At 46.1% G+C, this 24,104-nt stretch overlaps 1 protein-coding gene across 3 annotated transcripts in view; it reads left to right on the top strand.

Annotated features, from left to right (window-relative positions):
- The first annotated feature begins 1,776 nt into the window (after window positions 1-1,776).
- The window catches only part of ATP6V1C2 (ATPase H+ transporting V1 subunit C2), a 55,125-nt gene continuing 32,797 nt past the window's right edge, over window positions 1,777-24,104 (top strand). Inside the window, exons 1-3 of one of the 3 annotated variants that reach the window (XM_060169426.1) lie at window positions 1,777-1,827; window positions 3,484-3,638; window positions 6,232-6,299. In XM_060169426.1, the coding sequence (XP_060025409.1) occupies window positions 3,510-3,638; window positions 6,232-6,299 (197 nt within the window). In that variant the 5' untranslated portion in view covers window positions 1,777-1,827; window positions 3,484-3,509. Of the gene's footprint in view, window positions 1,828-2,242; window positions 2,313-3,483; window positions 3,639-6,231; window positions 6,300-24,104 lie in introns of those variants that run through there. The other 2 variants (XM_060169427.1, XM_060169425.1) reach the window with 2 other exon arrangements.

Genomic DNA, 24,104 nt, shown 5'->3' with positions numbered 1-24,104 from the left:
ACCACTGAAGCCCGTGTGCCTAGAGCCCGTGCCCCGTAACAAGAGAATCCACCCTAATGAGAAGCCCACGCAATGAAGAGTAGCCCCCGCTCGCCGCAACTAGCAAAAGCCCGCGTGCAGCAACAGACTCAATGCAGCCAAAAAAAAGAAAAAAAAAAACCAAAAACCAATCCATAGCAGGATGCCAAACTTTATGTATAGCACGTACAGTCATGCCAGAAGTCCATATTTGTACATATGAATGTACATTAAAAAATAACAAAGGGAATTTGAATGTTAACAGTGGTTATTTTCAGATCGTGGAAGTACAGGGGATTTTTACTTTCTTCTTTATGCTTTTCTATGTTCTGCAAATTTTTATAAGATGTGTGGAATTACTTATAAGTGGGAAAAAAAGAAGTTATTTGAAAAAAGTCAAGCAGACTTAAGGGTAGAATAGCTGATATCTACCCCTAAAGCGGTAGATATCAACTACTGTAAATTCCAATACTTAAGAAGAAACTTAAGATGTGAAAAGAATAGAAAGACTGTAGATTTTTAAGCAAGACAAGGAACACTATAGTTCTTATTCTTTTCTTAATCAGATGGCCAGGAGTTATTTTGTGTTGGACTCTTATTTCATGAAAAAAGCTTGTTGGAGGAAACCATATTTACAGAAAGAAGAGGTTTCATAAGCAAAGTTGGGGACACTTCTAAATGTGTTGCCCAGTCTCTGGGAAGCCAGGTCTCTGAACAAGGAAGGCTAGAAAAACGTGCACTGAAATGGATAGCACCGGTTCTTAGAGTTAGGACCCAGGCCTGCAGGCTTGCTGGGAGCAGTGGGAAGGACACAGGATTTGGATCAGAGGCCTGAGTTCCACTCATAGCTCTGCCATTTATCAGTTGCGTGACACCTGACAATTCAAGCAACATCTGTGGGCATCGCTACACTTGTTCATAAAAGAGGTCTGCTCCCGGCTCTAGGATTCTGTTTTCCCTGGCTGGAAAGAATGGCATTACCAGATAAAGTCCAAAATTGGAGACCCCACGTCAATGTCTGACCGGGCCGCTCCTTCCCTGGAATTGCCACTTAACCTTCCTGTACACACAGGATTTCCTCATCCCTCGGTTTCAGGTGTCCTCCCTCAGGAAGATATTGCAAGGACTGACTAATGCACTTGAGTGGCCCAAGCGTGATGAGGCAGAATGCAGGTGCAGGGAGTTCCAATCTGCCAATCCCAAATCCACAGTAGGACTGCAGTGCGATCCTGCTGTGACCTTAAAAGTCACCTTTCTGTCCTGCATCTGGGGCCTCCCATCCCAGCACAGGGCACCTTACACCTCTTTCCAAAGATCTAAAAGCATTCCTGATAATAGGTTGCCCATCTGGCTACTTTCATACAGTAAGGGGGACCCCATTCTCAGGGTAGCAACCAAAACTTCTTCAACACCCCCTGCCCCCTAAAGAATAATTCTGAGATTTTAATCTTTCCCAGAAATCACTGAAAATACCATCCACGGAGAAGGATGCACTAAAGTTTCCCCCTTGACTCCAGAGAAAATGAATTCTTAGAGGTTTGTTTTTTGTTTTTGTTTTTAAAACACTCACGTGTTAATTTCTGGGGTTTCCCTCTCTTCCAAACAGCACGGATCATAAACTCACGCCGTGGTGCTAGATAGTAAGTCAAGGCGATTAGGAAGGAGGTAAGGTGAGGTGGGCGTATCCTGCAGTGGAGAGTTTCCTTGGCAACCAAGGGCAAGCTCACGCCCACGTCAACAGGAAGATTATTCCTCTGCCCAGGTGTGTGTTCCAAAACCTATGTGAACCTGTTGCGTCACTTTCCACAGGTCAGTTCTGTCTCTCGGTGGTTCCCCTTGAGACCCTGTTCCCTGTCACTGTCCGGGGATGGGGCGGAGGTGGAGAGACTCGAGGCGGCGGTGTCCGGGTGCCGAGTGCTTCGCCTACCCCGCTTCTCTCGGTCGTCCGCTCTGCTCTGTCATGGGGTTGGGGACCCCGTCCGATGCTCCCCAGAATCCCGCTGGGACCCAGCCCAGCCGCTCGGGGCTCGGGGACCTTGGCCAAGTCGCGAAGGGCTGGATCCCCCTGCCTCTCGCGTGGCACAGCGGCCGCAGGGGCCCGGCGGGCGCCCCCTGCCCGGCGGCGGCTGGAGGCGGGCGGCCCGGTATGCAAATGTCCAGCGGGGCGGCCGCCTCCGGCTCGGATAAAAGCTCGGGGCGGGGCGTCGCGCAGAAGCCGCTGCTTCTCCGGAGCCGGCCGTGCGCTCCGGCCTGGCGCCAGTCCGCCCCCAGCCCGCGAGGCCCGCGGGCTCCCGGTAAGGACGCGCGGCAGGTCGGGGGCCCGAGGCGGCGTGGGGAGAGGTCGCGCGTCGCAACCGGGGGCCCAGCTCGAGCCGCCCGCGTCGCTTTGGTCCCCGCTTTGCCTCGGCCCAGGGGCGCCGTCCAGGGCCGAGCCTTCTCCGTGGGAACCGGGGAACCGGCGTCTCTGCTGCGCCCTCCTAGGGGCCGGGCAGGTGGCATCTCCCCAGGTTCTGCGCAGGGCCAGTTTGTCCCCAGGCCATCAGCGGTCAAGTGCGAAAGGAGCTGCGTTCGGCGTGCGCAGTGTTGGGAGGGGCTAAGATTGTCTTGGAGGGGGTGAGACGGGGGCCAACAAGAAGAGCTTGCACGATGGGTCTCTGGCTATTATCCTGGTTTGTTCGTAGCCACCCGGAGACGTTTTGGGAGGCGATGGAAGGGAGAAACAGGCCGAGGGGAGAAAGGTGTGGGTGTGTACACGTTTGAATGAGCAGAGCTAATCGACTTTAGACGCTGGACAGAAACTCCCAGCCGGACCCAGCGCGTTACCCACCTCTGCAGAGTAGACACCTAGTCCTGTGGAAAAACGACTCTAGTAGCCCCCTTACCTTCCCTCTCCCCTCCTTATTTTATAAAGAAAGGGGTTCTTCTGAAGTCGTTGTGAAGCTAGCTCCAATCTCAAGGTTGGTCAGTTAAGATCTGGGTTTGCCCAGCCTGCCCATTGTGGAAGCGCCTCCTTGTCTGGTTCCTGCCTCACCACCCCTTTAACCCCCCAATCCTACATCCCTGGAGATGCAGCGTGGAAGGGAGAGAAATAGTCCAGAAGGTGCCCAAGTCCAGCTTACTGGCCCCCATTTTCTGATGCCAGGAATGGGTTTTTCGCTGAAGTAGGAGGGACAGGAATCACACTCCCCCTCCTTCTCTCCTCAAAACCAGTCAGAACCACCCTGGGAAGGAGTGTCTTTGGCAGTCTTTACAAAGACCTGAGGGCTTTCCAAGTGGAGATAAGCTTTGGGCAGATGGCTGTCCTTGGAACTGTAGAATCTGAACTGGAAGGTCAAAGGGGGGAAAGAACGGGAAATGGGAAGAGTGCAGAGGATTAATTCAGAGGGAAGGGAGTGGTGAACAGGTAGAGGTATTTGACATTTCTCTCCTGTTTCTGTTTGTGTATGTTGCTGTGGTTCTGGTCAGTAACTGGATAAAAGAAGACTGGAAACATGTCCGAATTTTGGTTAATTTCTGCCCCTGGAGATAAGGAAAATTTACAAGCGCTGGAGAGGATGAATACAGTAACCTCCAAGTCAAACCTGTCTTATAACACCAAATTCACGATTCCTGATTTTAAGGTAAAATACCCCAGGAGGAGGAAGGAGGTGACGGGCTGGGGTGGTGTGGGTGTCTTCTGGAAAGCCAAGGAGAAAACAACAGGACAATGGCGCCAATGCTGAGGATCAGCCTGGCTGTGAAGCTGTACGGGGGGACTGGTCTGGATGGGACTTCATGAATAGCCCCAAATTAACTGTGATGCTTATGGACTTAGAGCTACAGGACAGAATGAGAGGGAGACAAGGGTGCGGCTAGCAGTGTCTTCAAAAAGTGGAAAGAGTGTCTTAAACACACTTGGGTCCTCACTGAGTTCTCAGATTCTTCCTGTTTTATCTTCACCATCTAAGAAGACCAACAATATACTTTAAATGTGCAGGCTTGGAGAGGTTCAACCTTTTTTTTAATTTTTGGCTGCAGCGAGCAGGGGCTACTCTTCATTGCGGTGCACGGGCTTCTCATTGCGGTGGCTTCTCTTGTTGCGGATCACGGGCTGTAGGTGCGTGGGCTTCAGTAGTTGCGGTGCGTGGGCTCAGTTGTTGTGGCTTGAGGGCTTAGTTGCTCCGCGGCATGTGGGATCTTTGCAGACCAGGGATCGAACCCATGTTTCCTGCACTGGCAGGCAGATAGATGCTTAACCACTGCGCCATCCCAGGAGAGGTTCATCGTTTTTTTCTTTAATTAATTAATTAATTAATTTTTGGCTGCGTTGGGTCTTTGTTGCTGCACGCGGGCTTTCTTTAGTTGCGGCGAGTGGGGGCTACTCTTCATTGCAGTGCTCGGGCTTCTCATTGCAGTGGCTTCTCTTGTTGCGGAGCACAGGCTCTAGGCACACGGGCTTCAGTAGTTGTGGCTCATGGGCTCTAGAGCGCAGGCTCAGCAGTTGTGGTACATGGGCTTAGTTGCTCCGTGGCATGTGGGATCTTCGTGGACCACGGCTAGAAGCAGTGTCCCCTGCATTGGCAGGCAGATTCTCAACCACTGCGCCACCAGGGAAGCCTAAGAGGTTCATCCTTGATTGTGTTGTTGAACTGGGAGCAAGGCAGGCAATCCAGCATCCCTCTGGTTCTGGTGGAGAGAGAAGGAAGGAGACTTAGTGACAACTGGGCAGATGGCAGAAAGAGATTTTATTTTATTTATTTACTTTTAAAATATTTATGTGGCTGCGCCGGGTCTTAGTTGCAGCACGTGGGATCTTTAGTTGCAGCATGCGAACTCATAGTTGTGACATGCAGACTCTTAGCTGTGGCATGTGGGATCTAGTTCCCTGACCAGGGATCGAACCCAGGCCCACTGCATTGGGAATGCGGAGTCTTAGCCACTGGAGCACCAGGGAAGTCCCAGAAAGAGATTTTAAAATGAAACAAACATGGAAGAGGAGGAAGATAATGTGTCTTACTTCCAAAAGAGTGGACTTTTGGCCACCCTTCCTCCTAGGGGAAGACGCCTAAGGCAGTCTCTCTGCCCTACAACTGTGTCACGGATTCTGGAGGGATGGTGCTAAATGCCCAGAGGTGGCTCTTCTAGTAAACTGCCGCGTAATCATTTTTCAAACCTCAGTTTGCCCCTCTGGGCTTTTCTGCATAGTTGTTAATGAGCTCCTACAGTTGTTAGTGTTTATGGAGCGGTATGCTGGGGGCCAGGCTCTTTAAGCGCATCTTCCTGAATCTTCACAACTCCCACTTTATAGATCAGGATGGGCTGAGAAAGGAGACCGGGGTTGTGGAGCTGGTAAGTGGCAACACTGGGTTCTGAACCCACATCTTGCTGATTTTTCAAGCCTGCCGTTGTTTGTCCAGGGTCAGATACTGTGAAGGTTAGTAAATTAAGCATCCTCTCATTGCTTACTACGTGGGAAGCGCTGTGCCAGGCCCGAGGGTACAAAGATGAAAAGAAGACATGACTTCCGCCAAAAGTTGCTTAACATTAAGTTGTCTGAAAAGAAACAACACTTACTAGGAATATCCAGACTTCATAGTTCCCTGATTACTTTTCAGCATCTGACGGGTGCTTGATGATGTGATAACAGACTTTTTCCTTCTGGTTCTGTGAGTAGACCTTTAAATACAATTTAGGACACAGTAATAATTTCCACAAGAAACAGCTCGTCCTAAGTAATCTGTAAGGAAAAGGACTTTCATGAAGGGAGCGGGAGGAAAAGCTGCCCTTGCCCCAGAAAGATCATTGTTAATAACAGCACAGAGGACCAGAGATAGGGATCGGCTGGACTGCCTTGGAGAAGAAAGGCTTTCAGAAATGATAACTTCCTTGACGTGCTTTTCTGTCTCATTGCTTCCTTGGCTGTGGTGATTAATCCCTGGAAGAGCAGACTGCCATCCTTAGACGAAAATAAGCTGAGGGTAGACCACGACACAGTCACTCCTTTCTGTGGCAGAAATGACAGTTTATCCTGTTGGCCAAAAAAATAATGATAGTAATAATAATCATCATCCCAAATCCACTGGTTTCCCTTGAGAACTCTTCTCAGTTTACAGTTTCACCACTGACCAAGGACAACTGAGTCAAGATAGAAGAATTCCCTGTGCTATAGTTGAAACCCTGTGCCCCCCACCAGCTACAAAGCCTGAGCATCTAACTTCTCTCCCATCTTTCTAGGTGGGGACCTTGGATTCCCTTGTTGGCCTCTCTGATGAGTTGGGGAAAGTCGATATCTTTGCTGAAAGGTAAAATATTTCTTATTTACTACATACAAGTGAGAATTTGACATTGTTGTCAGAGGACACAGTGCTCTTGCTTTGCTGAGGCCATACTTGCCTAAACCCGGTCCTGGAAGTCACAGGAAGGGACAGGGCAGGTCTCCGTGAGGGGGCCAGGTCCAGAGCTGCACGTGGGGTCCCTTGCGTAGTTTTGTTTGCTGAGGCAGAGTTTTTTAGGGGGCTGCCTTCAAAATGAAGAGGGCTACGGCATAAGATACTAAAACACTTAGAAAAACAGTTGGTGCAGTTTTCCCCACAAGGCTTTTTAAGTTTTTTGTTTGGTTTTGTTTTTGTAGGAACATATGCACGTAGTAAAAAAATTCAAGTACAAAGGAAAGCAAGTTATCCAGTGAAAATTGTTTTCTTCTCACCTATTTTTCAGTTTCCTGTCCCCTCATTTTTCCTCTTTTAAGGCAATGTTATTATAATTTTTAGGAGAGCCTTCCAGAGACAGCCTGTACATGTACAAATAAATATGAACATATTCTTAGAAATAATTTTATACAAATGATAGCATATATTCTGCACCTTGCTTTTCCCCCTTAATCACATTTCTTAGAGATAGTTTCATGTCAGTCCATAATAGCATTTAAAATTTTTTTTTATTTTATTTTTAATTTTTTAATCTTTTAAAAAAACATTTAATTTATTTGGCTGTGTTGGATCTTCGTTGCTGCATGCGGGCTTTCTCTAGTTGCGACGAGTGGGGGCTACTCTTTGTTGCGGTGCGTGGGCTTCTCATTGTGGTGGCTTCTCTTGTTGCAGAGCATGGGCTCTAGGCACGCGGGCTTCAGTAGTTGTGGCTCGTGGGCTGTAGAGCGCAGGCTCGGTAGTTGTAGCGCACGGACTTAGTTGCTCTGCGGCATATGGGATCTTCCCGGACCAGGGCTTGAACCCGTGTCCCCTGCATTGGCAGACAGATTCTTAACCACTGCGCCACCAGGGAGCCCCTGCATTTTTTTTAAACTGGCTGCATTACCTTGAATAAATGTTACCTAATTTATTTGAATATTCTTATTGATGGACATTTAAGTTTTCTAGTCTTTTGCTATTACAAACGATGCTGTAATGACTGTCCTTTTTTGTACTTCTTTGTGCCCATGTAGGAGTGGGATAATTAAAAGTTGAAATGCTGCATCAAGGAGTATTTGCGTGTAAACATCTACAGATATGTCCATATTGCCCCGCCATGAAGTTGTTCCTATGTGTACTCCCACCAAAAGTGTATGAGGATATTTTAGTCTTCAACTCATTTATTTAAAAAAATTATTACAAATCTGGTACATAAACATTGGGAAATATTTATAGATCATAGAAAAGCATAAAAAAGAAAATACAAATCATACGATACAAATCACTTGTAAATATGCCATCCGGAGATAACTGGATATGCTATATTTGTTTTATTTGCAGTATGTACGTCTAGCTTTTTCTATACATACGTATTATTTATGCATACATATGTTAATAAAGGTGACTTCATGTTACACATATTTTTTTTAAATAAATTTATTTATTTATTTTTGGCCACGTTGGGGCTTTGTTGCTGCGCACGGGCTTCCTCTAGTTGCGATGAGCAGGGGCTACTCTTAATTGTGGTGTGCGGGCTTGTCATTGCAGCGGAACACGGGCTCTAGGCGCGCAGGCTCAGTAGTTGTGGTGCACGGGCTTAGTTGCTCCACGGCATGTGGGATCTTCCCGGACCAGGGTTAGAACCCACGTCCCCTGCATTGGCAGGCGGATTCTCAAACACTGTGCCACCAGGGAAGTCCCCATGTTACACATATTTTGTAACTTGCTTTTCCCTTCATATCTTGTTCTTTGGATCTCACCGTTACCTCGTCCACTGTAATGTTATACCATATGGATTTGCCATAATTTACCTTTTAGGTAGATTTTAAATAATAATACTTCCTTGTCTTGGTGAAGATGAAACTTGTTTAACAAGTGTTTTCACTTGGTTTTAAGAAAAATACAGGTGAGATAGGTGAGGAAAGAGTCTTCAGGGGCCAAGGCATACACCTACCAATCTGCATGACCAGGGGAGACCAGGGTTTGACTGCCTGACCCTAAATAGAGGGTTTCCTATTTTCAGGGCCTGTGGACATGTGCTTTTTACCTTCTCATTGGAATGGTGATGTGCATGCTACTGCCTTCTCTGATGCATTATTACGGAAATTGTATAGTGAGGAGTTCTAGTGATCATACTTTGAGGTTTCTAATCTGCAGCTTGGTGCCATGGGCTAGAAATTAAGTTTTCTGTGTTCCAGTTGCTGTTCAGCCACCCATCGCCTAAGAATAAAAAGAATCCTTTGTTAGTAACGTTTTGCTCTATGTGGGATGTTGCACTAACCACACCAAGGCAAATCCTAATCACCAAGCAGTTTGTAGCTCACAGTCCTCGAGAAAGAAAACTAACCTTCACCTTTCTCATCTATGAAATGGGACAGTAGTGATCATCTCTGTGCTTTCAGGGAGCAATGAAGGGGAGTGAAATCATGTTGAATCAAGAATGAGCAAATCCCAGGAAGTGTTCTATGAAAAACTAACATCCAAGAAAAAGTGGCTTGATCCCTAAGTATCAGCTCCTTTCTTAGGCTGCTCTACCCCCTGGGGAGGTGGGTCTAACAGATACCGTGGAGGCCAGCCCACTGTCCTGGGCTGGAGATGCCTTTCCTCGGCAGCCCTGACACACCACAGGACGAGGCTACGCGGTGAGGTGCAGCAGTGTTGGCTTCAGGGGAGTGAATTATTAGAAAAAAAAAGAAAAGTGTGAATTGCTCTCAGGCCTGCTGCAGAAATGACAGCTAGTCAGCATTTTTATTTTTCTAGACCTTCCTTTGCTACCAATTTTCTTCCCTGGTGCAAGTCCTTAACCTCTTTCTTATTCACCAAAGCCCCCTCTACCTCTAATAAAATCCTGTGATCTTGGATTATTATCGCTTCCACTTTCCTTTTTTGTTTCTTTGTTTTTTTCACTAAGCGTTTGTGTTTTGTCCCGTAGCTATCGGTTGCACAAGTTACTCGTGTTTAAGAAAATGCGTGAGTAAGCCAAATTAAGGCTGTAATTGTGAAACAGATAACACCCGAATGAATTAAAGAGTTTTTTGGTTTTTTTTAAACAGGGTGAGGTATGGAAGAATGAAAATCACTGTGCATTGTTTTATTATTTCCCTGTGGGTGTATATTCCCAAGAGCCTTCCTCTCAGGGGGAGAAGAAAAGCGGTGTGGTCTGGACACCCTGAAATTCTTATTTCTAGCATTTATCTAGTCTAGGGGTCAGATAACTTTTGTTTGGGGGTTAATGCTGGAGCTTGGGGTAAAATAATGGGATACACTAATAAAATACAGAGATCAGCTTCAGTTAAAAGGACGCAGGTGTTATTGGATAAATAAACCCTAGCTGGGTCTGTAACCCGGGCAGCATAAACCTGTCAGCACTGCTACTGGCCAGGAGAACAGAGAAGGATCAGGAGTTTTCAAGGTGTATTGTTTCCACATCCTTTTATTATTTATTTACTCGGTGCACTAGAGTGTTTTTCCACGTAGCTGGAAGGCAGCTTTTGCTTACTGGAGCCTTCCTTTTGTTTTTGATTTATCCCCCCATGCTGTCTTTGGTAATTTACTCTGTATTTGCACTGTAATTAATGAACTTTTGAGAAACCAAATGATTTTACCTTTAAAAGAGCCCTCCCTCCCTTTTTTTTTTCTCTTCTACGTTTGAGTCCTTCCCAGTCTCTTAGCCTGTTTTGCAGTGCTGGTTAAAATATTACATTTCACTGGCGCTTCGGCTGTCAGAGGCACCTCATGAGTTTCTCTGGTACTTTGGTGACCGTCAGCTGCCCCGAGTGCATTACCTGGCTTGCGGAATAGCTGGTGGCTTTTCTTTAGCCACGTGGCTCCGAGAAGTTGACTGAGGGTTGGCTGATCAAAGATTCCATATCCGAGGGTGGCTGTCTGCTTAGTGATGCAAGTCTCAGGAAGTCGGTTCTTCTAAGGGCATTCTAAAGAGAAGCAAAAATATAATTAAAAAAAAAAAATGACCCAAGCTTCTCTTCTCTGTCACTGCAAGAACATCAGGATGAGATTACCTGCGTTGATGCAGTTTAGATTCACTGGAGAAATGTCAGTCGAATGCCTGTTTATGCTGTTGTGCTGTGAGTCCTCAGGGCTGCTTGGTAGTCCCGCCGTGTGTGCGCTGACCTCCTGCTCTCTGGAATGACTAACTTTCCCTATGCCCCACTCGCCCCTGTTATCGCCTGCTAATCCTGTTCAGCTCCCCCAGACTCTCCTCTCACCCACACCCCCTGCCTGCAGACTTGCTGATTGACCCTCTCCTAGGACAACTGAGTGTGCCCGGTTCTTCATAACACCCTCCATGGTGGCCTTGTACATTTTCTTGTGGGATCGTTTGATGACTGTCTGTCTTCCCAGCTAGACTGTAAGCTCCAGAAGACCAGCTGAATGAATGAACGGAAGAAAGAATCCTGGAATATTCGAGCTGAACGGGTCCTTAGAGATCTAATCGAACTCCTTCATGTTCCAAATGGGGAAACATGCCCAGAGAAAAGTTCCTAGAAAGAGCTGGGTGGGCTGGGGGCAGTGGAGGGGGAATAGACCCTTGAGCCAGATTCACTAATCCACCCATGTGTCCATCTGTGCCTACCCTTCCTCTCAGTGGCTCCCACCAGCGCCAACAGGAAGCTTAATAGTATTTTTTAATACAGACCTTGAAAGGTGTCTTACTTGTGTTTTATTCATTGCTCAGATAATTATTGTTGACACTTTAAAAAAGTAATATATTTACACATTAAAAAAAATCAAATGGTATAAAAAGGTACAAAAAGAAAATTGAAAGTTCTACTTTCACCCCAGTCGCTCTCCCCATAGGTGGCCATTATTAGGATTTTGTGTGGTTCCTTCCCTGGTGAAAAAAGACAAAATGAAACACACACACACACGCACACACACACGCACACGCACACGCACATTCACGATCCAACCCAATATTTACAAATTTTATTTCGAGATATCTACTTAGCACAAACAGATTTGCAAAGATCCTATTCATGATTCATTTAGGATTGCACTGAAATTAGTGGAGATTAACAGTTTTAAAACTTTGAGTGTTTCCATGAGCACAGTTCATCTTTCAATTGACTTAGTTCTTTTTCTTTGTTCCTCTGGTAAAGCTTTAATGGTCTATTCAGAAGGTCCTGCAAAATATCTTATTTTTTTCCCAAGTGTTACAGGTTTTATTTTGTTGCTATTGTAAATGAGATCTTTTCTTTAAATGCTTATTTTTGTAAATAGGGATTTTTCACATTAACTTAATGACGTGACAACTTATGGAATTTCCTTGTTGTTTCTAATGATTTTTCAGCTTATTTTCTAAGGTTTTTAGGCATGTGATCATATTGTCTGTAAGTGACAGTTTTCCCTGCTTTTCTCTCATTTTGTTTTCTTGCTTAATTGCAGAGGGTAGTAGCCCAGAAAAATGTTTAATTCGTCAGTGACGGTAGCGGACATCGTATTCTCATTCCTGCCTTTAATCTGGATAATTTTGGTGGCTCACCATTAAATATCATTGAGCTCTTGTTTTTAAATATGCTATTATCATGCTAAGGAAGTATCTCTTTCTGTTTTACTAAGAGTTTATCTGGAATAAGTATTGTAATTTTTTTTCAAATTCCTTTTGTGGCATATAATGAATTGGTCCTATGTTGTTTCTTTCTTTTCCCTTGACCTTAATATGGTATATTTATTAATAGATATCATAATTATTGAATCAACCTTGCATTCCAAGGAGAAACCCTACTTGGGATGTTGACCTCTGTTTGCTAATGTTGTAAGATTGTGCATCAGTAATCATGAATGACAATAATACTAACATCATAATGTTATCATAACATGGTGATAGTTAACATCTATTGAATGCCTACTCTGTGACAGCCCAGAGGTTTCAATAACTGGTGAAGCTAAAGTTGGAGGCCAGGGAGTCTGGCTGCAGAGTCCTCATGCTTTTTTTTTCTTTGTGAATCTCATTCCTTTATTCTAGCTCAAGCTTTGTCTCCTGAAATGTAACCCTTTGTTTTTTTTTTTAACATCTTTATTGGGTATCATTGCTTTACATTGGTGTGTTAGTTTCTGCCAGAGTCCTCATTCTTAACCACAGTATTAAAATTGGTCTATTGTGTGACAGCACACAATTAAAAAGCCATATTAGCGTAAGAAAAGTGGTGGCTTTGTAAGAATAATTCCGGAAGCTTTCCTTCTTTCTCCATTCTCTCTACACTGTTCAAAATGACATCAACTGACCACATGGGACTTCTAAGCACTTGAGATGTGGCTAGTTTGAATCGAGATGTGTGAAGTTTAAAATACCCATCAGATTTTGAAGAACCTGTATGTACAAAAAAAAAAAGGATGTAGAATATCTCAATATAGTTTTCTGTTGGTTACCTGTTAAGATAATAATATTTGGGATATTGGGTTACTTACATAAAATATATGATTAAAATTAATTTAGTCGTTTTACTTTTTAAAATGAGGCTGCTAGAAATTTTTATATTATATGTCTGGTTCAATTCTATTTCTGTGGCACAGCATTGGGCTAGAGCTCTAGACAGTGCCTCTCAAACACACACATGAGTCCCCTGGGGGTCTTGACAAAATGCAGAGTCTGACTCAGTGTGTCTGGGCTGAGCCTGGGATGCTGCATTTTCCCAGGCTCCCAGTGATACTGGGGCTGTGGCAGACCGCCCTTGGCATGGCATGGTCAAACAGCGGCTCTCAAAGTGTGTGAGTCAAGTCATCTGGAAGATTTGGTGAAACAGGTTCCTGGGCCCCCTCCAGAATTTCTGATGCAGCAGGTCTGACGTGAGGCTTGGGAACCTACATTTCTGCGAGTTCTCAGGCGATGCTGATACCGCTCCTTGTCCTGGCGCCGTGATTGAGAACAGCTGCGTTATTTTAGTTTATTTTTTTTAACATCTTTATTGGAGTATAATTGCTTTACAGTGGTGTGTTAGTTTCTGCTGTATAACAAAGTGAATCAGCCATATGTATACATACATCCCCATATCCCCTCCCTCTTGCGTCTCCCTCCCACCCTCCCTATCCCACCCCTCTAGGTGGTCACAAAGCACCGAGCTGGGAACAGCTGCTTTAAATGGTACTGGGATGATCCGTTTCTGGAAAGTTTAAAATATGTCATTGTGACATATTGGGGCTTCCTGCTGAATTTCCGGTATTCTCTCGGTTTTCTCTTTGGGAGAAGAGGTGTATGGATTTTGGTAAATTTCATTTTCCTAGAAAATAATCTATTACCATCAACTTTTCCAAGTTATTTGCATTGAGTTCGATATTGTTGTGAGTTTTATAATTGTCTCTGCTAATTTCTCATTTTGTGTGTGTGTGTGTTTTCTTTGATTAGGCTACCCAGCAGTTTTACCTATATCACTCTTTAAGAGAAGCAGCCTTTTTTCTCAATTTTTTAAAATCAATGTTACCCTTTTCTGATTTCTTTTTTTTTTTTAACATCTTTATTGAGGTATAATTGCTTTACAATGGTGTGTTAGTTTCTGCTTTATAACAAAGTGAATCAGTTATACATATACATATGTTCCCATATCTCTTCCCTCTTGCGTCTCCCTCCCTCCCACCCTCCCTATCCCACCCCTCCAGGCTGTCACAAAGCACCAAGCCAATCTCCCTGTGCCATGCGGCTGCTTCCAACTAGCTATCTACCTTACTACGTTTGTTAGTGTGTATATGTCTATGACTCTCTCTCGCCCTGTCTGATTTCTAATTTTCACGTTTCTGCATTTATCTTAGTTTCCTTCCTCTTGCTTTGCTTGGGTTTATTTTCCTGCTCTTTTCTGTGAAACAACTGAGTTACATGCTGCGTTCATTTATGTTCTTTTTTGTTTCATTCTGTAACGTTTAAGGCGATGGATTTTTCTCGGCATATTATGTAACTTTTGGAATTTTCACTATCATTTTTTTCTAGATGTTCTGCAAGTTTTTAAATGCTTTTTAAAATTTCTAGACGGTTGAGTTTTTTTGTTGTTTCTGTTTTCGTTTTTCACTTCTAATTCCATTGCTTTGTCGTTAGAGAATAAAATAAGTGCTATTTCTACCTTTGGGAATTTGAAGTTTTCTTTGCTGCTTTTCCTAAGTGTTGCATGGGTGCCTGAGATGGGTGTGGTCTCTTGTTTTCATTGTATAGAGTTGATATATGTCTGTTGGACCCACAGTATCGATGATTTCCATATCTGCTGAGTCCATGTTTCTAACCTTGATGCACTTTGCTGCTCTTACTGCTGGATCATAAAGGTCTGTGACAGTTATGACTCCACTGAGGGTTGCCCCTTGATGTTCTCTAGAGTCTCTGTTATATTGTTCCCTGTCTTGAGTCCACACCACCTGCCGGTTGTCACGTCCCTGTTTTGCTAGGGGCCATTCTTTGATTACCCGTAGTATACCAGGCACTGTATTAGGCGCCTTCCATTTCTCTATTTCCTCGTGAGATCTTCACCACAGTCCCAGGAACTGGGTGAATATCCCCACGTTCTAGATGAGAACATTGATGTTCTCAGAGTTAAGTTACTGTGTAGGATCATAGCTGACGTGTGTCAGGCCTTCACTGGTCCCCCTGCTTCTCTCCTTTCCTGGCAGATGGCTGGGTTAACTTCTTTCCCGCCCGACCTGCCCTTCATCCCCTCCTTCAAAGCCTGCTGGGATAGTCTCTGCTTTGACAGCCCCCAACCAGCTCCCGCAGTTCTCACCAAAGCAGAAGTCCCACCTGCAGGGAAGGAGCGGGTGTTGATTTCTGTGCAGGAGGCCACGGGCCAGCGCCAGCCTCAGGCAACATTGTGAAACTCACAGAGTGATTCTTTGGAGGTTAAATTTAGTGTCAGGCCCCTCCTTTTCATTTATTTATTTTCTTAATTGTTTGGCTGCCTCAGGTCTTGTGGCGGCCCGCGCGCTTCTCTCTAGCTGTGGTGTGCGGGTTTTCTCTTCTCTAATTGAGGCGCACGAGCTCAGTCGTTGTGGTGCGCAGGCTTAGTTGCCTTGCGGCATGTGGGATCTTAGCTCCCTGACCAGGGATCAAACCCCCGTCCCCTGAATTGGAAGGCGGATTCTCTACCACTGGACCGCCAGGGAAGTCCCCCCTTCCATTTTAGACCTGGATCAGCTCCTGGGAGCCACGGCTCCACTGTTCTCCAGACCTCAGCCCAGTCCTGTCCACACAGCACTCTTCACGCCTTACATAGATGGCAGCCACTTAGACTTATTTTCAGAGGCTTAAGGGGCAGCTTTAAATGGTTCTTTTTTGGCACTGGCTTTATGTCTGAAGTTAATATCATTCTCAACCGACAGCTTATATGTTTCCATTCTCCTCTTACGTGGTCTTTCCCACCTCAGTCAAAGGCTCCTGGGGCCCAGGCACCGAGCAAACGGTCTGGGCCCCTCCTTCCTGACCCTCCACATGAGACCCCAGTGAGGACCGAGCCCGGCGGCCTCCGCCTGCCAAACCTGTCCCGTTTCCGTCCACTCCCCTGCCTTCAACCAAACCACCTTCTTCTCATTCTGTATTTTTGCACCAAACAGGTCCTGGGGCACCACCTCCAGGGATGCTGATTGGGTCCGGTTGGGATAGGGCCTGGGAATCTGCATTTAAAGGGGCCTCTGGGTGATCCTGAGGCAGGTGGGCTTCCGACTTTGAGGACCGGTGTTCGTAATGGCGCTTACACAGCTGTTTAGCCCACTGGATCCTAACGTACTTCTAGGGAGTATGTCTTAAGGCCAGGGATTCTAAATTTATATTTAAAAACTTACAACAAAGTTTTTTGTATTTGTTTTTGTGTGTGTGTGGTTTTTTTGTTTGTTTGTTTGTGAACAGGTAATACGTTCACATGCATCAAAGATAAAAACAATATAAAAGGCTCTACGTGAGAAGTTTCCCTTATGCTCTCCCCGTCCAACTCCCTCCTCAGCCCCCACTTAGGAAGCTGCTTGTATGAATTGCTTGGATACATTTCTGGTCCTTCTTTATGCAAATACAGGCAAATTCCAGCATAGATTTTTATTTCTCCCCTTTTCAAATACAAAGTAGTAATCCACATGTTTAGCATCTTGCTTCTTTTTCACTTAACAATGTATCCTGGGAGATTTTTCCTGTCAGTACATAGAGAGCCTTCTCAGTTTTAAGCTACCTTGAATTCCACATGGGGGAGGTATCATAGTTTATTAACCAGCCCTAGAAGTGGACGCTTGCCTTATTTACTTTTATGGGGAAGGGGGTCATTACCAACAGTGCTGTAGGGTGTAATCTTGCTCCAACATCATTCCCTTGCACATATAATTGTGCAGGTGAATCTGCAGGATGAATTCTCAGAAGCAAATTGTTGGATCCCTGGGTCACTGCTGTGGCCTCTCCCATCGCGGAGCACAGGCTCCGGACGCGCAGGCTCAGCGGCCATGGCTCACGGGTCCAGCTGCTCCGCCGCATGTGGGATCCTCCCTGACCGAGGCATGAACCCGTGTCCCCTGCATCGGCAGGTGGACTCTCAACCACTGCGCCACCAGGGAAGCCCTGCCTTTGTAATTTTAATGGATGTCAGATTTCTCTGACCATTTTGCATTTCCACTAGCAATGAAATTAAGGGGTCCCCATTTTCCTACAATCTTTCTAATCAAGTATGCTGTCAAATTTGCGGGTTTTTATGAACCTGATAGGTAAGAAATGGTACCTCAGTGTAGTGTAGGCTTTTTTTTTTAAATGGCTTTATTTAGACGTAAATGATGTACAACAAATGGCAAATTCTTAAAGTGTACATTTCGAATGATGAGTTTTGACATATATACATCAGTGAAACCATCACCACAGTCAAGATAGAGCACATCTGTTACCCCCGAAAGTTCCTTGTGTCACCTCCTCAACAATGATCTGCTTTCTGTCACTGTAAGAGTGTGCACGTGCTTTAGAACTCTTTTTTTATATATATATAAATTTATGTATTTATTTATTTTTGGCTGCGTTGGGTCTTTGTGGCTGCTTGCAGGCTTTCTCTAAGTTGTGTTGAGTGGGGGGCTTCTCTTCATTGCAGTGCGCAGGCTTCTCATTGCGGTGGCTTCTCTTGTTGCGGGGCACGGGCTCTAGGCGTGTGGACTTCAGTAGTTGTGGCATGCGGGTTCAGTAGTTGTGGCTCGCGGGCTCTAGAGCGCTGGCCCAGTAGTTGTGGTGCACGGGCTTAGTTGCTCCGCGGCATGTGTGATCTTCCCGGACCAGGGCTCGAACCCGTGTCCCCTGCATTGGCAGGCAGATTCTTAACCACTGCACCACCAGGGAAGTTCTAGTACTTTTATATAAATGGAATGATATAGTATGTACTCTATTTTTTTGGTTTGGTTTTTCCATTCTGTATCATTATTTGAGGTTTATCGATGTTGTAGTGTGTATATTAATTGTCTTTTTTTTTAACTGCCGAGTAGTATTCCATTTTATGGGTAAGCCACAATTTATTCACCCATTGGAGGACATTTAGATGGTTTCCAGTTTTGGACTATTTAAGTTGTTATGAATATCCATGTACCTTTCTGTATTGACATAGTTTTCATTTCTCTTGGGTAAATACCTATTCCTTGAGGCAGTTAGGCTCCTGGTACCCAAAGTGTGATTGCATACCTCCCCTTTGACCCTCAAACCTTTGCATTGCTTCCTGACCCTGTGGGATGGTAGTGGCCTAGATGAGGGCCAGATTAGGACCCTCTAAAGCATGGTGTCCCAGGGCATGGCCCCCTTGCCATGGACTAAGCTTGATATTACAGCTGCATTGAGTACTACTATTTTGTAGACATAAGGGATACTGATTTTTTTTTTAAAGAAATGCCCATTCTTTGAAAAGTTCACGTTCTGGGAGATGAGGCAGCAGAGTAAAGCAAACGTCTGGATCCTGTCGGTGGCACGTGAGTGAAGCAGGGAAGGCTGGGGACCGTGGTGGCTCTGAGGACCACTGGGCTGATTTCTTGCTTCACATCCTAAGGCGCTTATCCACTAGCCAGCCAGGATTTGCTGAGCGTCTGTGTGTTTTCTAGGAGCCACTATATGTTTCCTTGAGCTGATGATAGCTCAATTAATAAATTTTCAGAGATCTGTTTGTTAAGTGGTGACCAGATGAGGAAACCAGCACTTTAGCAGTGTGATAATTTATATGATGGAGGGAGGGTCCTGGTGTAAGCCCCCTGAGGGCAACAACTGTGGTCTGTTTGTTCACCGCTGTTTCCCATAACATCGCCTGGTGCATAGCGGATACAGTAGGTTCTTGCTGAGTGCGGGAGGCAACAATTTTTTTTTTAATGGTAGTTCCTTTTTTTTTTTAATTGGGGTACAGTTGATTTGCAATGTTGTGTTAGTTTCAGGTGTGCAGCAGAGGAAGCAACGTGTTGTGGGTGGAGGTGTTCTCCAACACTGTTGTACAATATTTGTTAGGGTTGACTTGCCTTGAGGAGGGGGCACTTGGGCTGTTATAAAGGGTGAGTAGCATCCAGGTAGCTTCAGAAGACTGGCCTGGGAAGGGCAAAGGAGGGGAAGAGGGTGGAGAAAGAGGAGGCCGACAGGGAGGGTTTTCCTTGTAAACTCTGCTAAGGAGTTGGAACGTCAATATTTGAACTTCTTGAGTTGAAGCAACGCGATGGCATGCTAAGATGTGTATTTTTAGAGATCCCTCTGGCTGCCATGGGAGGGAGGGGCAGGAGGAGGCCAGATTGGGAGAGGCAAGGAAAGCACAGCGGAGGCTGTTGAAGGAAACCTGGACGAAGTTGGCATGACTGCCTAGGACAGCGACCCAGGGCAGGGCTTGGACCGATTTCTGGTAATTGTAAAATATAGTGGTGGTGGGAAAAAGGGGGGTAGAGCTAAGGAACTCGGGGGGAGGTGGCGACATCCAGCATAAATGACCAAACCAGTCCTTGACATTCTCCACGCTGGGCCTCCACCCTTGGAGCCAAGAAAAAGGCCGAGACATTCTTTTATAAAATTGAGATATAATTCCACACTGCAGCATTCCTCCCCCTAATGTATAAACTTCACTTGTCTCTAGTATATTTACAGAGTAGCCCAGCCATTGCCACTACCTAATTCCAGAACATCGCCATCATCCCCAAAGGGTGATTGGAACCCATTGCCGTCCCCTCCCAAGGAGCGTCAAGCTGTCCTAGAGGCCTAGTTTTTGTCCTGGTCAGCTCCCCAGGAGCTGTGTGACCTCAGGCAAGTCCCCACCTCGCCTTGGTCCCTGAAGGCCCTTCCAGCTGTGACCCCATATGATGATTCTGGGTGGGCAAATTATGTTATGGTCATACTTCCATGGCTCTCAAGTCATGTTAAAGATATTTTAATGGCCGAGGTGGGGGGCTTGTTTTGTTTTATTTTTTATGGTAATAAAACACAGATGATTCTACTATAATTAACACCCTAATTAGCATCTTAGCATAAATCCTTGTCTTCATTTTTGGTTACCTCCTAAAGTTGCACTTCCGAAAGTGAAATTACAGGTTCAAAGGATGTAGAAATATTTAAAGTTGCTTGTACGCGTTGCTAAATTGTTTTCCAACGAGGTTGCGAGAACGTGCTGTTTCATCAGACCCTCATTGATTCAGTGCCTTTAAAAAACGTCGTTCATGTCCCTGGCAAAATGAAAATGATGTATGATTGTGTGAATGTGGATTTCTTGGGTCACCAGCACGAGCAAGTACACTTTCGGGTGTTCCTGAATCACCTGTCGTCCCATTTTGTGATCTGCCATTTCTGACCTTGACCCCTCCATCCCCCGGGAAGGCTGCGGGTGGTACCAGTCTGGTGGCACCCTTCACCTGTGAGCCCTGGGGCCCCTGCCGTTGGGCGTGGTGACCGGGCTGCTTGGTGGGTTGACTTTTGGCAAACTCTCCAGAACGTAGACAAGTGTGTGCTGATGCTCAGGGTCTAACTGCCCGGTTACTCCTAAGAGACCCCAGAGCATTTCAGTACCACTTCAGAACAAGTAGCCTTCCTCTCCTCCACGTTCCACTAGGGGGCAAATTTTCTCTGGGGGTAGGTTGGCTTTTTTTTTTTTTTTTATTTTGGTGGTGGCATGTGGGATCTTAGTTCCCCAACCGGGGATCGAACCCGTGCCCCCTGCAGTGGAAGCGCAGAGTCCTAACCACTGGAGCGCCAGGGAAGTCCCGGCAGGTTGGCTTTTTGGAGAGGACCAAGAATTTCTATGCTGTGTTGTGGGCAAGTTGAGCTGCACAAAGCCAACCTGGCCAGAACCCGTTCTGTTCTGAGTGACGGTGGCAGGGGGCGGGGTGACTTAACTGAGTGGCATTCCTCTAAAGGTGGAAATATTTGTCTATTTCTGAAACCGAGTTTCTGAGAATCAAGGGCAGAATTCAAAGTAGGCTGTAAGTGGGGCCAGAGTCCCCAGAGCAGGGACCTCCCAGAGACCTCACTGGATCTTGTTTTTCTTTCTAAAAAGAAAGTCACTGAATTGCTCTCCTCACATTTTCCTGATGACTTTGCTGCGGGACATGTCCCTTGGCCGAGGAGGAAGCAGAGAGACAAAGGAGCGGGTGAGGTGCCTCGGGGCTCCTGAGTCACCAGAGGAGCCGTGGGGAGCAGGCTGCCTACCTGTGTGGAAGCCCCTGGGCCTCACTGCTCAGGGCCGCCGTGTGGCTGCAGAGGGAGACTGGGCCTGTGGTGGCACCTTCCCCTTGACTCTGAGGCCAGTTAGCGCTGAGGGAGGGGCTTGGGGTTTGGGTCCCCCATAGCGGGGCGTGTCAATCCCAGGTGCGCTGCCAGCAGCTGGTGTGGAGGATGGAGACTGGCTTTAGAGGCAGGGGTGCAGGACTGGTACTAGCTGATGCTGCGGCCACCAGCAAAGGGCCAGGGGCGGGGGGAGTTTCTTGGCCTCCCTGAATCTGTTTCCTCAGCTCCTGGGGGCTTCTCCTCTGTCCTGAGGATTCAGACGTATCTGTGCCAAGGGCCCTTCTGAGGACCGAGGGCAGCTCGCTAGATGGAGCCGCTGTTACCCTTGCTTAAGACCCTATGGAAACTCCCTCTTCCCTGCCTGTCAGCTGTTGGCCCTCTCCCTCAGGCTTGGGGTCCTTTCAGAAAACCAGACCCACCTTAGTCTGCTCTGCCTGAATTACCCAGAAAACCCAGGGGAGGGGGATGCCCTCTTTCATGTCCCGTACACTTGCACTCAGGACCTCGGAACCTGACAGCCGTGCTCTCTTTATGAGAGAACTGGGTATAGGAGACCCAGCCCTTCCCACAGAGCAGGGCGAGAGGCAGGTGGGTACAGATCGCCCAGCTGAGGCGGAGCGCCCTGATGAAAGTGTGGCCCACGGGGATGCTTTGCTGTGCACAGTTTGGTGTGGAGACACCATTTAGGAAGCACCTCCTCTGTGCTTGAGCCCTGGGGCAGGGGGACTCAGGTGAGTGGGGATCAGCCCACTTCCACCTAGTGCGGGGCAGGCTTCCTGCCCCGGCTACTCCTTCCCCCGACAGACCTGGGCCTGGAAAAGCCTTGAGGCCCTGCCCGCCAGCCAGCCAGATGAGATTGCAGGAGGAGAGGCGGTAGACAGAGAGATCTCAGAAACACCTGCCTCGCTGTGCTCTTAGCTCTTGAGCCCTCATATACCCCAAGGCGCAGCAGGGATTCTGGGCCCCTTGGAGCCCAGGGTGCAGAAATCAGCAGTGCTCAAGGTGCCCCGGAAGATTTGTAGAAAAGGAGGACAGGGTGTTTCTGTCACATACTCGGCCACAGGCATCTCCGTCTTTCCTGACTCTTATCCCTGCCGTTCCAGGTCTCTGGATTCTGCCTGCTTAGCTCCTGAAGGCCTCCTCCCTTCTCCATTCCCTACCTGCCCCGCCTCCCGCCTGGGTGATGCCTCCCCCCCCACCCCCATCTTACTCATTCTCCCCGTGGAGGCTCCCCAGATGACTGCCACGGTATCAGCAGTTAATTTTTTTTTTAACATCTTTATTGGGGTATAATTGCTTTACAATGGTGTGTTAGTTTCTGCTTTATAACAAAGTGAATCAGTTATACATATGTTCCCATATGTCTTCCCTCTTGCGTCTCCCTCCCTCCCACCCTCCCTATCCCACCCCTCCAGGCTGTCACAAAGCACCGAGCCAATATCCCTGTGCCATGCGGCTGCTTCCCACTAGCTACCTACCTTACTATGTTTGTTAGTGTGTATATGTCCATGACTCTTTCTCGCCCTGTCACAGCTCACCTTTCCCCCTCCCCATATCCTCAAGTCCGTTTTGAAAGAAATCTTAATGGGCTGTGCCCAGGTAGATGCTTTTGACTTATTCCTTTATTAGCTTCTTGCTTTGTGTATTTGCAGGACCATTATTGGTCTTTTTATTATTAATACATAATCATGCTGGTTTTTTTAAGTCCAAATCCACCTCTACAGTCCCACTCCCCAAAGGACACCATCTCCACAATTTATTGTGAACCTTTATAGACTTTTCTATACATAATACAAGTTTGAGTGTTTATGTCTTTTGCTTTTTACAAAAATGTGGTCTTAACTATAGATACTGTTTATTATTTGCCTTTTTTCCTTTTATTCCGTGATGTACAACCTTTCATGGCAGTCTGAGATACCTCCCTCATTGCTTTTTGTTTGTTAGTTTGTTTTTAGTTTTTTGGCCATGCGGCGTGGCATGCGGGATCTCAGTTCCCCAATCAGGGATCACACCCGCTCCCCCTGCAGTGGAAGTGCTGAGTCTTAATCAATGGACCACCAGGAAAGTCCCTCTGCCTCATTGTTTTTTAGAGATTCCTTGGTGATCCATTATATCAGCTGGGTCCCCTATTGATAACATTGAGATGACTTCCTGTCTTCTGCAATTACAGACCATGCCACAGCCCACATCCTTGTGTATACGTTTTTTTGCGCAGGAGCCAGCGTATCAGAAGGGCCAATTCCTAGAAGTAGAATTGCTGGGCAAAAATATCTGTGTGTTAAAAACGTTTGATCGATATTCTGAAAATACTCTCTTGTAAAGCTGTTCATTTGACACGCCATGTCAACGGGGCATGGGTATTCCCATTTCCTAGAGTACTTGCCAGTGCTGAAATTATAAATCTTTTTACTGTGCCCATCTGGTAAGTGAAAAATGCTTTATCCCAGCAAGTGAGGTTAAGCTTTCATCCTGATGTTTATGGGTGACTTTTTGTTGTTCTGCCAAGCATTTTACCAGGCCTCCTCACCTTCAGTGTTGGCTGGTGATTTTGAGCCCTTTTCAGTGCTTGTTGGCCATTTGTATATCTCCTTTGGAGAAATGTCTGTTCAAGCCCTAGGCCCATTTTTGAATGAAGTTGTATGTTTTTATGTTGTGATTTTTAGGGATTCTCTATATATTCTGAATATTAATCCCTTATCAGATGGTTTGCAATTTTTTTCTCTCATGCTGTGAGATGCCTTTTTATCCTGTTGATAATGTTTTTGATGCACTGTTTAAAATTTTTCAAGTCCAACTTGTATTTTTTTTTCTTTTTTTGCCTGTGCTTTTGGTGTCATATTGAAGAAATCATTTCCTAGTCCAAATTCATTAAGTTTTTGCCTTGTGATTTACTCCAAGCATTTTATGGTTTCAGGTCTTACATTTAGGTCTTTGATCCATTTTGAGTTAATTTTTATATATGGTGTTAGGTAAGGGGTTAAATTAACTTCATTCTTTTACAGTTTTCCCAGCACTGTTTGTTGAAA

Source organism: Lagenorhynchus albirostris, chromosome 13 (assembly GCF_949774975.1).
Source record: "Lagenorhynchus albirostris chromosome 13, mLagAlb1.1, whole genome shotgun sequence".
In the NCBI taxonomy this organism is placed as follows: domain Eukaryota; kingdom Metazoa; phylum Chordata; class Mammalia; order Artiodactyla; family Delphinidae; genus Lagenorhynchus; species Lagenorhynchus albirostris.
The sequence above is the reverse complement of the archived record's forward strand: the minus strand, read 5'-3'. Positions and strand labels throughout refer to the sequence as shown.